Source organism: Amborella trichopoda, chromosome 3 (genome assembly GCF_054954075.1).
Source record: "Amborella trichopoda isolate Santa Cruz 75 chromosome 3, AtrichopodaSantaCruz75HAP2 v2.0, whole genome shotgun sequence".
Lineage (NCBI taxonomy): Eukaryota > Viridiplantae > Streptophyta > Magnoliopsida > Amborellales > Amborellaceae > Amborella > Amborella trichopoda.
Genome location: NC_142338.1, coordinates 51,204,805 through 51,220,495, shown reverse-complemented (window position 1 = coordinate 51,220,495; position 15,691 = coordinate 51,204,805). Strand labels below are relative to the sequence as shown.

General features: G+C 35.5%; 1 protein-coding gene across 3 annotated transcripts; it reads right to left on the bottom strand.

The window, feature by feature from the left end:
* Nucleotides 1-1,798: 1,798 nt before the first annotated feature.
* CLPR4 (CLP protease R subunit 4) lies at nt 1,799-14,763 on the bottom strand. 3 transcript variants are annotated; one of them, XM_088861172.1, is made up of 8 exons: nt 14,149-14,763; nt 13,295-13,498; nt 8,566-8,621; nt 7,909-8,035; nt 7,370-7,447; nt 7,021-7,134; nt 6,842-6,933; nt 1,799-2,720 (listed from the first exon to the last, which is right to left on the bottom strand). In XM_088861172.1, exons 1-7 carry the CDS (start codon nt 14,389-14,391, stop codon nt 6,862-6,864), a joined length of 894 nt encoding a protein of 297 aa, XP_088717298.1. In that variant the 5' UTR covers nt 14,392-14,763; the 3' UTR covers nt 1,799-2,720; nt 6,842-6,861. The 3 variants fall into 3 exon arrangements, with proteins under 3 accessions (XP_088717298.1, XP_011621509.1, XP_011621507.1); XM_011623207.3 differs by lacking the exon at nt 1,799-2,720 and adding an exon at nt 6,392-6,628 and having other exon boundaries at nt 6,836-6,933; XM_011623205.3 differs by lacking the exon at nt 1,799-2,720 and adding an exon at nt 6,392-6,628.
* Nucleotides 14,764-15,691: the final 928 nt, after the last annotated feature.

The window sequence follows — 15,691 nt, the reverse complement described above, 5'->3', positions numbered from 1 at the left end:
ACTGCAGAAGCATGAGAATGTGGGCATGTATATACATGTACATGGACATATGGTTTGTATATATATATATATATATGTATGGAAATATGTTGAACTCTTGAATTGAACCTTTGACCTTGAGATATATAGGTAAAAAAAACAAAAAAAACAAAAAAATTTATGTTAACGTGTTCATATTGTGGAGTAATTTATCATTATACTCAACAAATTTAGACACTTCTATACCATTGTTTTGTACATGGAGCATTTTTTTTAATAAGAGTATTTTTTGTCATTAGGAGGGGTATGTCATCTACATGAAGTATGACATCACCCATATGGAAAATTGAATGCTACTAATGTGCTCTATGCGGGTGATGTCACATTTCATGTAGATGACGCCACACCCCTACTAATAACCAAAAATACCTTTATTAAAAAAAATACTCCATGTACAAAACAATGGTACAAAAGTTTCTAAAAATTGTTGAGTACAATGATAAATTATGTCAGCACCCTAACATAACACTAAAAAAAAAAAAAAAGAATTACTTATGGGCTTAAAATAATTACTTAAAATACAAAATATTTGATTATAGATAAAAATTACAAATGAGGACAGTCAACTCATGTTTTGTTATCAATTTCAAATTTGTCCTTTGGTTCAAGGATTCCAAACACGGATCGCATTTTAATTTTATTTTTTTTTTATTTTTTACTTTTTTCATTAGTAGGGTAGTGCCTCAGGTTTTAATGACAGTCCTCATACTACCTTTGTCAAAATGCTATTTACTCAATAAAAAATAAAGAATAAAACGGGGTCATGGGAACCTCCGACCGTTGTAACCCCGTATCAAAATTGTTCCCAAGTAAAATTGATAGGATTACACGAAAATTTTTCAGCAGTTGCCAGTTCATTTTGTATATAATGAGTGAGACAGTGAGATGGCGTGGCAGGCGCGATGCGAGTTGCCTTTCTTCATTCCCTCCAGAGAGTGAGATGCCACTAACGGATGCAAGTCGCGTTCGTTAATTCCCTCACAAAACGCTCTTCAGACTGAACAGAACTCAGTTCCAAGGGGGTCCGAGGTCCCCATCTTCAGATCATGCTTTATTTTTTATTTTTTGAAAAAAACAGCAGTCCGAGGATGAGACTTCAAACTGTGCTACCGTGGTTTTGTGGGGCTTCACAGGCCTGTCAAAGTTTATATAATTATGACCGCTTGAAAATTATGACCGCTTCCAATTCACATTAATCATAATTTATAGAAAAAGTTTATATAAGATGTCTTTATATTGTAGAAGAGGGTTGTACATAAAAAATCCTTTAGATGAGTGTTCAGATGCCGGAGAGTCCTTCAATTTGATCATATCGACCTCAAGATAAATGGATTTGAAAATAAAATAAAATGAAAAATAAATACTAAAAACTAACAAAATATTTGCATCGTCTATTTTTAAGATTTGTTTAAATGTTTATAGATATGCTCAATATATACTAGTTTTTAAATTTTATAACTAGAGAAAATAAATTTTCAAGCCATCATAATATTTCTAACACCTGAACTACATCTCCAGACCAAATTTACAGTTGTACCTTGCTTCTGTAGTAAAAGGAAGGCACCTTATACAAACAACCCATATTAAATATGGAATTGTATACTATAAGACTATTGTTTTTAGTACAAGGAAGCCACAATCATTTTTAACCATTAGATGTGAAGTTCAATAGATTGAAGTGTGTCACAACATTCGAGAAATTTTATTTTAGATATTGTGCCCAAACAATGATACATCCTCAGCTACATTATTTCAAATCTAATGGTCAATAATAATTCTAACCTCCTTGTATCAAAAAGTAAATGGAAAAATTATATAAATATCTGTTATTACAAAAATACCTAAATGTTTCTGTTATTACATAAATGTCCAATTTTCAACTTTATAACGCTTTTTTTAAAATAAAAAAAAAAGGCAAAACAGCCTATTTTCAGTTTTTGTAAAACCGAAGTTTTTTTAATTTTCAGTTTTTCAATAACCAAATTTTTTTAAATTTCGGTTTTTGACCAACCAATTATATATATATATATATATATATATATATATATATATTTAAACTCTCTCTCCTCTTCACTCCAGCATTTTGAGAGAGGACTTCAGCCTCCTCTTCACCCCAGCATTTTGAGAGAGGACTTCAGCCTCACTTGGGCATTCCTAGAGCTTGAAGAATTTGAATCGCTCTTTTTGAAGGTAAAGAAAATTACATTTTCCGTAATTTTTTTACACGTTTTTTAGGTCTTGAAAGTTTTTGCACTCAATGCGACCTAGGACTGACAATTTTAGCAAATTTTTTCTAGATTTATTATTAAAAAGAGTTTTTATATAAAATCAAAAAGAGTATATGTTCGAGGGAGAGAGAGAGTATTGGAGTCGAGCAAGGGTTAAGTTTCTATGTACGTTTTTTAGGTTTTCTTAGAGAGAGAAAGAGAGTATTGGAAAAAGGTCATGTCTAAAATCTTTACGTTTTAGAGAGAGAGAGGGTGAGAGAGTTTAGGTTTTCTGTTTAGAGAGCGTGGGAGGATTTTTTAGTTTTCTTCTGAGAGAGTGGTTCTGCGGTGGGTGTTCCTGCAAATGTGCGGATAGAAAAGACAGGGAAGAGGAGGTCGGAGACTGTCTGTGCCTATGTTCACCCCACGAAAGCGAAAACAGCTTCTCCTTTACCCCAACTGTTTGCGCTCCATCTGTGGAATCAATTTAGAAAAGCGTTGCGCTTAGCTTTGGTACCATTGGTGTAAATGGAAGAGAGAGAAGCTCAATCTTTTGTTTAGCGTCACAATAGCAAATGACAGAAATCCAACCTTCAAACAAAGGGTGCAGTTGGCATACGGATGCATCCAAAGCTGTAGAGGTAGGGTGCACCATTAAATCAAATTTTATTATGGTTGTGGTATATAATTTTGATGTAAAATGTTCTTAGGATTATCTTAAAATCTTTTTTATATCTAATTATAAAATTTTAAATTTCAAAAATATGATTAAAATCAATTAAGTCTGTAAACACATGATAATCTTGAAAATGGACAGTATAGGTAATATGTTGTAAAATGCACTATTTCTAAGACTTAAAATCTTTTTATTTTTCATGGTCATACATCTCAATCAATTAAAGGGTTTTTCAACATTAAAACTACCTTTTCCTATGGATTTTTACAACATTAAAACTACCTTTTCCAATGGATTTTTGAGGTGCATCCGTAGTTCTACATGGTTGCATCCTGATATAAACTGTCTTTTAACAAAACGGGAGAGGAAAGCGAGCTTATTCAATCCAAACGAAGAAGGGAAAACAAACCCATCTCTGAGATTGGGGAGGGTGGGAACAGAGAAGCTAAATCTTCTGTCATGTTTACCAAAAACCCTAACATTCTTCAAGCAAAACTGAGTGTTAACCTTTGCTCTCACATAGCAGAGAAAAAAAACCCAACATTTGCACTTACATCCTAGGGGAATGGAAGATGGAGGGTGGTTCGCAAAAGAAAAATCTAAATTAGGTGTTTCAAAAACCGAAATCATGCCTCTATTTCGGTTTTTGAAAATCCAAAAATGGGTAAAACGGACTTTCTTTAAAAAAAATTGTTATGCAATTCTAAAAACGGACATATAAATAATAACGGAAACTATTTGATATTTTTGTAATACCGGAAAATAAAACGGATACTTTTGTAACTTTCCCAAAAGTAAATGGTCTCACAATAAATATTTCCTCTAACAAAATTTAGAGGTGCCTAAAAAGTTTGTAGATACTGATCACTTTTACAATGCTTGCATGCTTCTTCTAGTTATCATAATACTCTATGACTCTTTTAGGAAATCTAAGTCAAATAATTTATTCATGATACTCTATTTTATTAATTTGGCTGTTGCTTTCCAAAGAGCCCGATTTAAGCTACATAGGACAAACTACGCACCTTCAATTATCCGTTTATTTACTCCCCCAACTCTTTAATGAAACCTTATTTACACTTCCATCATTTTCCCTTTCATCTTATTAAAACCTAATTGATCACGTGTGCATATCATATTTGGCAATATTTTCAAACAACTTCTCTGCATATTTCAAAATCCTCAAAGAAAAAGAGAAAATTAACAATGATCTTCACATAAATGATTAAATTTGACAAAGTTCTCTCAGCAAATAGTTCACATCTGGGCTCTTTCAGACCTAAAAATCTTTTTGAGCCACACATCTCACCCAGTTTACATTCAAACCTGCCTAGACATAATAACAAAAAGAGTTTATATAAACCATTAACCGTTGGGTTTTGTGGCCCTTAAAAGCCTAGATACTGGGTAATTAGATTTCAGCTGACACATTATTTTTTATTTAATTATTATTTTATTTTATTTTTACTCGTGAGTGTGGCTCTACTTGGGTAAAACGGATCATTAAAGCGATGAGTACCACCTCCATTGATGAAAGCAGCCATGTGAGAAGACTCCATGAATGAAAGAGGCGAAGAGATTTTTATTTACACAGGCTTTTATATTTCAGAACATTCAAAAAATGAGTTGGAATGTTGGACTCACATGGATGAAACAAGTGATATGAGCCTACGCTACATGAATGATTCCTCTAGGATATATGCGCTGCACTTTGATGAAACAAGCTCATTACAGTGGGGCATGAACAAAATCCACTTGGATAAAACGTCATTTGAGCTAGTTAATGTTGTCTCTATCTAGGATGCAGTGGGCTCTATCACTCTGGCTTTGACATGCAACTAGGCCTTGGCTAGATGGGTGGACCCTTAGCTCCGGCGGGATAGGCTTGATCCCTATGATGTGCATTGCCAACGAGGGCTTATGGGTACCCTATCAAGGTCAGCATAGCTTGGTGGTGAACGTCATTTGGCCACAAGATGAAATAGCTTCCTAGGTGTTAGGATGGAAGCTTGTGATGCTTGAAAGCCTTGACATGAGCTCCCAGTCTTTTCAAAGCCAGCAAGCGTAGGCTCGAAAGCCAACAAGCAACATGGATCGGTACGCACACACCTGAGAGATGCTCCCCGAAAGGCGGAAGCTGGCCCAGCCCTATGCAATGGTTAATATCTGCAGTGGACCCTAAACTTGTCCTTGGGGAAAGCACTTGCAATCAATGGCTATCTATGGCTTTTCTATGCCTTGGCTAGCTCCTTACATGAAGAAACATGGGACCATGGGCCCCTAGGAATAGTTTAAGGTCTTGAATGGAGTCATAGGGTAGTTTGAAAGCACCACGTAGGATCGAGGTTCAGTGCTAGCATACTCTTATAAGGTTTTCTTAAGAGGGTTTCAAAAAGTCTATAAAGGAAAATAAAAATAGCTGTTATTTGTTATTTAACCACCAGTATATTGTGTAGTGATTTTGTATTTAGACATTTAGTTACCTAAATGTTGTGTAGTGGTTTTATGTTTAACCAGAGGTTATGTTTGGAATAAAAGTTTTGTTTATATAGTGAGTCATTTGGATTTATTAACTTGTTTGCATGGCAAAAAGTTTAAGAGATCATGGAGAGAGTTGTGGGGCCTTTAATGTGGGACAGGTTTGTGAACATGGGCCAATAGTTTGATCCATTCACCAACCTGGCCCCATGGACTCAAACATGGTGGATGATCTTCAAAATGTGTTCCCTACCCTTGATTTATGATGACAGGGCACATGATGAATGACTAGGATTGACCCTCTCATACCAAAATATCCCATTAGAATTAGAAAGCAAGTTCATTTTACATCCACTATACCACTACTACTACATATATAAAATAGCTCACTCCTTTATGTGCTATATATAGGGTTCTCTGAGCAATCATGTGGAGGGCCTAAGGGCTAGGTTCTCAAGAGGTTTTCAAACATAAAGAGAGAGGAGCACATGACTTTTACAAGGTTTTTGGGTTGGAGGAAAGAGAGTAGTTTAGAGTTTTCTTCCACATCACTGTTTAAGAGTCCAAGTAGATAAGAGGAACATGGCCTTCAACCTGCAACTCCATTGGTTTCTTTACACTAAAACAAAGAGATATATAATCTTCCTAAAGAGTTTGGGCCCGAGAGAGGAGGTGACATTGAGTATTCTTCCGATCAGCTTTTTGTTAGAGATCCGAAGGGAAAAAAGAGTCATCAACTTGGAATGTCTTACGTAGGACTTTTTCACCCAAAACCTAGAAGAATGGAACTTGCAATCTAGAGGATGTGTTATCGATCTCTCTAGAGGATGTGTTATCGATCTGGGGAGATTAGATGGAGTGTACATTGTCGTAAGGGGTCATCCTGGGGATCTCTGATGTGCACTTTCTCACGCAAATTTTTCTTTTTTGGTGCACCTATTGAGGATGTGGCAGTAGCTTCTCTTGAGCCAAGGTTTGTTTCTCATTTGTATTTTTCAGTCTAGTTTCCTGTGTCAAAATTTCATTACTGTCATGTATTAAGACAATGGAGTCAGACGGGCGATAAAATGTGTCCATTCTTTTTGCTGAAAGTTTTAAAAGTTGCACCTCGTATGACCTGGTTGTCATCGCCCACACAAACCGTAGTCTCAATCACACCAAAACCCAAAAATTTCTGAAATGCCCAAATGCTCTGAAAGCCAATGAGAGTCCTAACCACTTGACAACTCTGCATCATACATGGATTTGTGTGTTAATGACAGGGATGAGAGAGAGGAGAGGTGAACCAGCTCAAGACATCTTGTTTCCATAAATACAGCCAGGATATAAAAGATAATTCAGCTACCGCTTGAATTCATTGACATGTTCAAGCATGTATGAACCTAACACTGCAATTTAAGCAATAAAATAGAGAAGAAAAATAAGAAGAACGCACTCTTACAATTTGTTGGAGCATGCCCATTATATAAGACGGGCTGTTTTCAGATCAGCCACCACTCCGCGATCTTCTCGGCCTCTTTCATTATACAAAACCTGCAACAACGAAAGTTTTCAAGGACTTAAAATTAAGACCCAACACAGTACAATACCTTGTCAACAATACACAACTCAGTACAATACCTTATCAATGATACCATATTCAACTGCTTCACTGGGACTGAAATATTTCGGGCGCCTGATATCTTGCTCAATCTGCTCTGGAGATTTTCCTATATGCCGCGCATATAGGGTAACCTTGAAGGAAATGACAGTAGATATCTATCAGTAAAACTAGATTAAGCTCAATAAGAGAAAGCTTAATACAAAACCAATCATTATTATGCTATTATCACAAAGTAATCGTGCATGATTGGCCACCGGTTGCCCCGTTCAGTTCAAGCACTGGATTGACATCTAAATGATTGGTTCAAAGCTGCAAATCTTCAAAGGCATGCAGAAGATTATTTGAAAAATAAATATGATTGCTCACCAACGCATCCTTCACATTTTTAACTTCTTTTCTGGCAAGCTCAACATCGGTTGCTTGACCTTGAAACCTTGCAATTGGCTGCATTTCAGATTGTTGTATTAGAAAAGAATTGTCTTCATCATTACCCAATTTATTGTATCACATTTTAGCAGCATTACTAAAACACATGAGCAGCTTTGAACCCAGAAACAAGCTAGAAAAGGTATTGAAAACCTTAAAATCGTGATATGAATCTCTCTGTCTCCCTCTCTCTCTCTCTCTCATGCACACACATGCATATTTATGCACTCACACTGAACCATGGTCAACTTATATGAAAGCAACCCATAAAACGATGATATTTCCATACACGTGTGCATGTGCGCACACAATGAACACCTAAATGCATGTCCAAACGTGGATAAACACCTCTCTCTCTCTCTCTCTCTCTCTCTGTGCGAGAGCATATATGTGCATGAAGATGTGAAATTTATAGACGGACCCTGGCAAAAAAACACCATGACAATAGATTACCACATGGAAGGTTGCAGAAGAATAACCTGCTTCATCATGATTGTCGATGATGGCAAAGCAGCACGATTTCCTTTTGCACCAGCAGCTAAAAGCAAGGCCGCTTCTCCCCACGCATTACCCACACAGAGGGTGAAAATAGGTGGCTTTACATATCTGTACCCACCACAAGAAAAAGTACCTTTAGGTCTACCAATCCGATTGCTCATCACCACAAGAAAAAAGAAAAGGGAATGTTCACCATTGAATAATAACTTCTTTTTTCTCCTCGCAAGCTGAACTCACCATTGAACAGTAGCTCCCTTTTTGCTCAGTCTAAAAGTACTCGGAGAGCATTATGTAATTTCATGACAGAAAATTGCTAAAATAATTTCTGTTAGATGGAAATCAAGGCTGGTAATCAACTCGCCCACATATAAATTCCCCAAGAGCTCGGCAAATACGGTTTTGCACTCATGTACAAAGTTTGGGGTTTTTCAAGAAATATTTTTTGTCTATAAGAAAAGGTTCTTAGACAATGATAATATGTATTACAACTGACGTTTATTAGGCCCAGCTCCATGGACCATTCATTTATAAGAAAAGAGTATGACAAGAAATATATTACAAAAGGAATGGACTACCTAGATGTAGAAAACCATTAAGCACAAAGGAATATTTAAACAGCAGGAAGAAATTATGATGACCTCATGATATCATATATTGCAAATGCCTCTGTCTCATAACCCAGCTTTTCCCCACCCTGATAAAATAAGAAAGACCTTAACATATCATTATTTTGGAAGCACTAGCACTTACGATGAATCCCGAAAGCTCAAATGGTAATAAGAACAAAGCTTACCAATAAAAAAATAAAACAAAAAATCAAAAATAAAAAGAAAGAAAGAAAAACTACAATGGAGGATTAAGAATTGTGAACTACAACAATCATTAAAAAAAGTGAGCAGAGAACAATGAAGGATGCTAGACAAATAATTAGAACTTAATATACACAATCCCGAAAGTAAGTATCTTGAAGAAAGAAAAACCCTTGCAAGAATCTCTCTCTTCCAATTACCATAAGAATCATCTTAAACAGTTCCAAGCAGAAAAGAAGATTCCCAATCTATCGATCAAAAAAAAAAAAGAAGCTCCTAACATCATCAAGATTCAAATTCAACATTTGGTAATCTATGCAGAAAATACTATATATCTCCAGAATTAAGATATGGGAATAGTATCATCAAAGAGAGAAACCAGACTTCTATTATGCAAAATTTGTGAATCATCTTGAACTCACGTATTATACTTCTAGCAGAATCTCAAAAGCGGCAGTTATTCGACTTAAACTGTAATTATCTTCCTTTTATCAATAACTTGGTTGAGATCAATTTTGATGAGCATATCACAAACCATAGTTTAAATCATTTAAATCAGCCCAGCTAAAGCTTCTTCCAAATTGCAGCTTCCCTAAACCTGCTTCAGCCTATTTCAAAAGTACATCACATAAGAGTGGTTGATATACTAGGAGATTCTGGAAAAATGAAATGAGTCCATTACAAACTTATAAGAAGTGGCATCTATGTCATCAAAAAATCTAGGAAGAACCCAGAGTATAACAAGAAATCTAGAAATCCAAGGAAAAAGGCAGACACTGAGTATTCCAAGCAAGATATTTTCAACAAAATGGACAGATTTTTTATTTGTAATTAATAAATTAGTTTAACCAGCACAGATATGGACATGGATACTGGCACAATACAGGAAGCAGGCATGAAGCGCAATATTTCTTGAATCCAAGACATGGATATGAATGGGAGTAATCTGTCTGACTGAATGATTACATATTATAATCATAAACTGCATAATACATAGAAAATGTATAAACCATATCATATCCTTATATTTATTCATATTATACTTTTTATATTTTATATTTACAAGTATCCTAGAAGTATCAAAGATCGGTATTGTTGCAATATCATGCCAACATCCGTACCCCAGTGTCCCAGCATCTTAGTTATTAGACAATTACAAGTGCTATTATTAAATGACAAACACAATGGGAGCAAAGTGCTAGAAGCTTTGAAGAGGATGAAAATAGGAAAGGCTTTAGGACCAGATGGTATCCCGACAAGAGGTTTAGAAGTGCATGGGAGAGATCGGCATTGATTGGTTGACCAAATTGTTCAACAAGGTGTTGAGAACAAAGAAAATGACAGACGAATGGAGGAAAAGTATTATAGTATCAATTTACAAGAATAAAAGAGACGTACAAAATTGTGCGAACAATCTAGGGAATAACTATGAGCTACCCTATGAAGTTGTGAGAGAGAGTGATTGAACAATGACTAAGGCATAAAACGAGTGTATCAGGAAAAGAATTTGGTTTTATGCCAGGAGGCCAACAATTGAGGTTCTTTTCCTACTCAGTCAACTGATAGAGAAGTTTATGATGAAAAGTAAAGACCTCTAGATGATTGAGAGAAAGCTTATGATAGAGTACCTCGAGATTCAATTTGGTAGGTGTTGGAAAAGAAAGGAATCTCCAAATACTATATTGACTTAGTGAGAGATATATACTAACTAGTATGCGAACAGCTAGAAGAGAGACAAATGATTTTTCAGTGACAATAGGTCTATATCAGGGGTTAGTGTTGAGCCCATACCTTTTTGTCTTAGTTATAAATGACTTAACTGGGCACCTACGAGATGAGGTACCATGGTGTATGTGGTTCGTGGACGACATAGTTTTTATCGATGAGACCCGAAGCGGCATTAACACAAAGTTAGAACTTTGGAGAGATGCTCTAGAATCTAAAGGTTTTAAAATTAGCTAGACTAAAACAGTATATAGAATGCAAATTTAGTAATAATTGGAGTAACGACAAGGAAGTAGTTAAAATTGACAGCCAATAAATACCAAAAAGAGCGGATTTTCAATATCTTGGATGGATAATACAAAAAATTTGAGAGATTGAAGAAGATGCCACGAATAGAATTAGAGCTGGGTAGGCGAAGTGGAGATGTGCAACTAAAGTTTTATATGATCACCATATACCAATGAAGCTGAAGGGAAAGTTCTACAGCACAGTGAGACCAACGTTGCTTTATGGGGCGAAATGGGGGGTGATCAAGAAACAACATACCTGTAGGATGAGTGTAGCTGAGATGAGGATGTTGAAATTGAGATGGATGAGTGGCAAGGCAACAAGGGATAGAATTCAAAGTGAATACATTCGGGAGAACTTAAGCGTGGCTCCAATAAGAGATAAAATGAGAGAAAGTAGACTTAGGCAGGCTGGGTATCTGCAGCGTATACCCAGTACAATTTTGATTAGGAGGTGCAAGTTGGTTTAAATAGAAGGCTCAAAACAGGCAAGGGGTAAGCCCAAAATAACATGGTTGGAAGCAGTGTAAAAAGATATGGGGATTTATGACCTCAATGAGGGTATGACACTTGATAGAGCAGAATGGCGGACCAAGATTTGTGTACCGAGCTCAAATTGTTGGGATTAGGCTCTGATGATGATGAAATGCTATTAGGTAAAGAATTTTCAAATGCAATTAATTTTTTTGTGCTTTCATCTAGTACTTATACATGGTGAATATATAACTTATATTGATAAATATTTACCATTGACAAAACCAGATAGATTAGCCAGTATGACTCAGCCCTGGCGAAACTGGCTGGTCCAACAAGATATGAATAATAAACAAAAAAGGAGATTGAGAGGCCAAGTAAGGGGCCAGTCAGACTGGCCTTTATCAAATAATTTCAAAAAAAAAAAAGGTGCCCTTTTTCAGTTGGTTTACTCAGAATCAGCAGATTCAGTGAATGCCAAATTTAGTAAAAATAAAAAATAAAACATGTATGTCTCTCTACCCACCTGAAAGGGACAGGATTCCGATGTTGTCATCGTGCATTAATCGTTATTTACTTACTTTATACTGCCCATAAGGACATCTTAGTCATTATCTGCATATTTGAATCCAATTATATAAAGGATCTCATTTTTCTATAAGAATTATTTCCTATTCAATTAATACAAGTTTATCAAGCCATGAAATGAAAAACCCCACGATCTGGAGATGAAGATTGTTTCAAGATTCGGGGTTCAAAATTAACGCGTTAGTACTCTGCATCCCAATTATGCAGATTACAAATTTTACCATTATTGATGCATACAACCATTAGCTCCAGAAAAGTCACAAATATATGTTCCACTTATCCTTACAGGAAACATTTAAATCAATATCAGGCATATCTAACCCTAGACTCCAAACTAATTTCAGGAAACAAAGTTTTGGGTAACATTTCGCAGAAATTTATCATTAAATAGATTTCAGTTTACAGCAGAAAATTCACACGTGTAACTTCTAGAGGTATTGGAACTCCATATAGTTTTATTTATCTTGCATGCAGGAAAACTGTAAAAGAAGAAATTGATTTGTATTATATCTCATTCCCTGGAAAAAATGCAGATTGAAGTTTTTATTCAGTCAAGGATATAGTTGCTTGTATTGTTAATTCAGAATATCAATTGCCATGGATAGGCCCATTCAAGGCTATTAAAGCAACATAGAACCATTTGCAAAATCTCTATCATCACATGAATGTGAACCTATCGCATCAGAAGAGATTCAACAAATATCACTTATAGAATTTCATTATAATTAATTTACATGTATATTAATTTAAAATAGAGAAGATATGAGGTGCCTGAATATGGTGTAAATGATGAAATAAGCATTTTCTACCATGTAGTTTGCTACATTTTATTCAAACAACCAGGTACTTGAGGAAGAATGTTAGCCAATAGAATTTGCAATCTCTAATACTTAGGCAAGTTGATGAAGAGTTTCTATTGGCACCAGAGTTTCTCTAGCCAAAGTTTCAGTTTCACTGTTTGCCTTCCATGAGGCCATTTTGCATCCTATTCATGAAATGAGAATGTGTAATGTTTGGCAGTAGAAATGATCCCTCTGTAGGTTGATTACTCTTTTCCCTTACTAGTTAGTTATCATAGTTACAAAATTTATTTTATATTTAGTCAATAAAATGGAGAAAGACATGACAACTTAGATATTTGGTCTCCTGACTATTATTATACAGCTTCATATAGATGAACAAACTCATGAATCCTTCTATGTGGTTGATGCAGCTATTTGAGGGATTGCAAGCGTCTTTATTTTCTTCTACTACAGAAGCTTTTGCAAATCTCATTTTGAACATAGAAGATTGAAATGAAAAAAAAAACGATAGAACGTAAACTTTGAGCCCTAATCTACGATTGATAAAACCACATTGAGTAAATTGGTCATCCTGACACTATCAAGCAAAGTAAACCACTTGAATAAACTTTAAATCCGAAACATGAGCTAAGCTTGTTGCACATGGAGTTAATGTACACAAAAGCAACCATGCGTCCTGACCTTTGTTGTGCCAGTGGAGTTAATGTACATGTATATTGGCTTCTCTGCATCCTCGTATTGAAGGTATAAAAACTCTGCTAATATCAACTCTGTAACAGATGGTACAAGTGACATGCCCAAATATACGATCCGGTTTTTGTACAAATAAGATGCTAGATCAGGAGGCGGCTGCTCCCATGCATTTCCTCTTAAAAATGGAATGACCTGTAGATGCAAATTCCAATAGAAACATAACAATTAACCAACATTATGACAGAACAACTAGATACACCCAAATCGTTGGTGTTTTCATCCCATGATGGTTCAATTGAAGAAAATAGAAATACTTGTATGGAAATAAATCACTCAAAGAAACAAAAAAAACACCATGACTGATAACAATGTCTTCAACTTAAGAGTGGTTTTATTCAGAAAACAAGTTTGGTCGTAGTCATTCTACGTCCAGGACAACACCAGCTTTGTTTCTACTCTTCATTTCCTCATGAGCTCAGAAGAAATGAGCTCATGAGGAATATTATCCAATCCTCTCACTAAGTGACGATAATGCAACAAATGTGAACAAAAAGAAATAACCAACATTTACTAAGTTTGCAGTGACCATTGTTTCAACATGCTAATTGTCATTCTTTGTTTTTTTTCTTGAAAAATCATTCATTTTTATTATAATCAGAAAAAAAAATTATATGCAGCACTTTACCCTAGTTGGAAAAAACCATTCATGGAGATCCTATTATTCTCTATCACCATAGCAAAACAAACCACAGTTCCCAAAGTTCAGAAAGTACCCATTCTTCTAAGAGCATAAAGCAATAGAAACCTCAAATAGTTCTAGCGAGAAAAGGAAGTGACTTTACCATTGTTACAACTCCCCGTTTACCACGAGAACCCGAAGAAGAGGGTTTAAGAGAAGGGGGGCGAATCTTGAGGCCTGAGAAGTCCGCCGAGATGCTACCCCCAACAAAGGGAGGCATGAAATTAGAGGAGAGAGTAGCTTTGGCAGTGCTGCCTATGGATGGCTTCTGCCCAGCAATTAAGCTCTTCCTCTGAGAAAAAATACGATTGTCGACACAGAAGGAGGAGGAAACGGACACCTCCATGGCAAGAGAGATAGAGCTTACTTACTATCTACTGAGTTAGAAATTGCTCGAATCTTTTCGACTCTGATATAACCGCTCTGATATAACCGGGAGGGAGGGAGGGAGGGAGGGAGGGAAGGGGGGGGCGCCGATGGTTTAGAACTAGCGCTGAGAGAGGCAATGGCTTAGAACTGGCTGATTGACATTTCGACAGACGTTGGTTCTCCTTCACTTTTTACAAAAATACCACGTTACTCCTAAGTCTTGAGTCTCTTGCCCAAGCCAACATAGAGCTCCCGCTCTCGCTCTCGCTCTCGCTCCCACTAAATTTACCCACTTATTATTCTTTTGCCTTTATTGAAGGAAGAAAAGTTTTTACAAGGTTAAGAGTATTTCAAAGTCAGAAACCTTTCTAACTCATCATCTCAACCTCAACCTCCAAATGTAGGGATAGATATAAGGGGAAAAAAAAATTGAAGTTATACTAAATCTTATAAAAAGTTATCTATTTTTAAGATTTATAAATTTCTTCCATCCATATTGTTTTTTAAATTTTAAATTTTATAATTAAGATTGAATATGAATTTTTAAGCATTAAAAAGTTTTCAATACCATATCTTCCGAAAATTTTAGAGTGTACTTTACTTGTATTTGGTATAAAGCGGACGCCTTTATCAAACCTCACCCTTCGTCAGATACCCTGGCCCAATCGTTATGCTTGTTTCTATTTGCACCAAGAGGGTCGAGTAAGTTTAGTTGTATTATATCAAGTTAAAGCTATGAAAGGAATTATCTTCCGACTATATATTCCTCTTCTATATATCAAATCATTCAATTTTTCCATACGCCCAAATGCTTAGGTCAAGCAAAACTATTATCCAAATCATCATTCCCTTCAACTTTGTATCTTACTATCCAACACGATAAACCTAAAGTTGGTGAACTCCCTCCATAAGCAAATTACCAAATAAACCTAAATTAAAGGGAAAAAGTCATTAAAGAGCATGAAATCCCTTACAATATCATTAAAATATATTTTTATTTTTTTTACTGTAAATAAAAAAAATTAAAATACCTACATTGCCATTATTTGGTATTTAAAATAACAGCATTTAAAGGCCGAACAATTATAAGCATTTCTATAATTTTAACCTATTCTCAACGAAATAACAAAAATACCCCTAATTGTTAGGCACTTCAAATAAGGAACATTGTTCAATAATAAAAATGAAGAACAAAAGGATATTTTGTAACTTGATACATGCAGAGAGTTTGTGTAGAATGACAACAAAAAAAACTTCGAGTTGTTACAGCATTTCTA

Excerpts from the sequence above, each read along its gene's own strand:
- CLPR4 (XM_088861172.1), bottom strand. The coding sequence starts at position 14,391 with ATGGAGGTGTCCGTTTCCTCCTCCTTCTGTGTCGACAATCGTATTTTT. Across the intron at positions 13,499-14,148 it reads AACGGGGAGTTGTAACAATG|GTCATTCCATTTTTAAGAGG; the intron begins GTAAAGTCACTT and ends TTGCATCTACAG. Across the intron at positions 8,036-8,565 it reads GCAATATATGATATCATGAG|ATATGTAAAGCCACCTATTT; the intron begins GTCATCATAATT and ends TGGTGGGTACAG.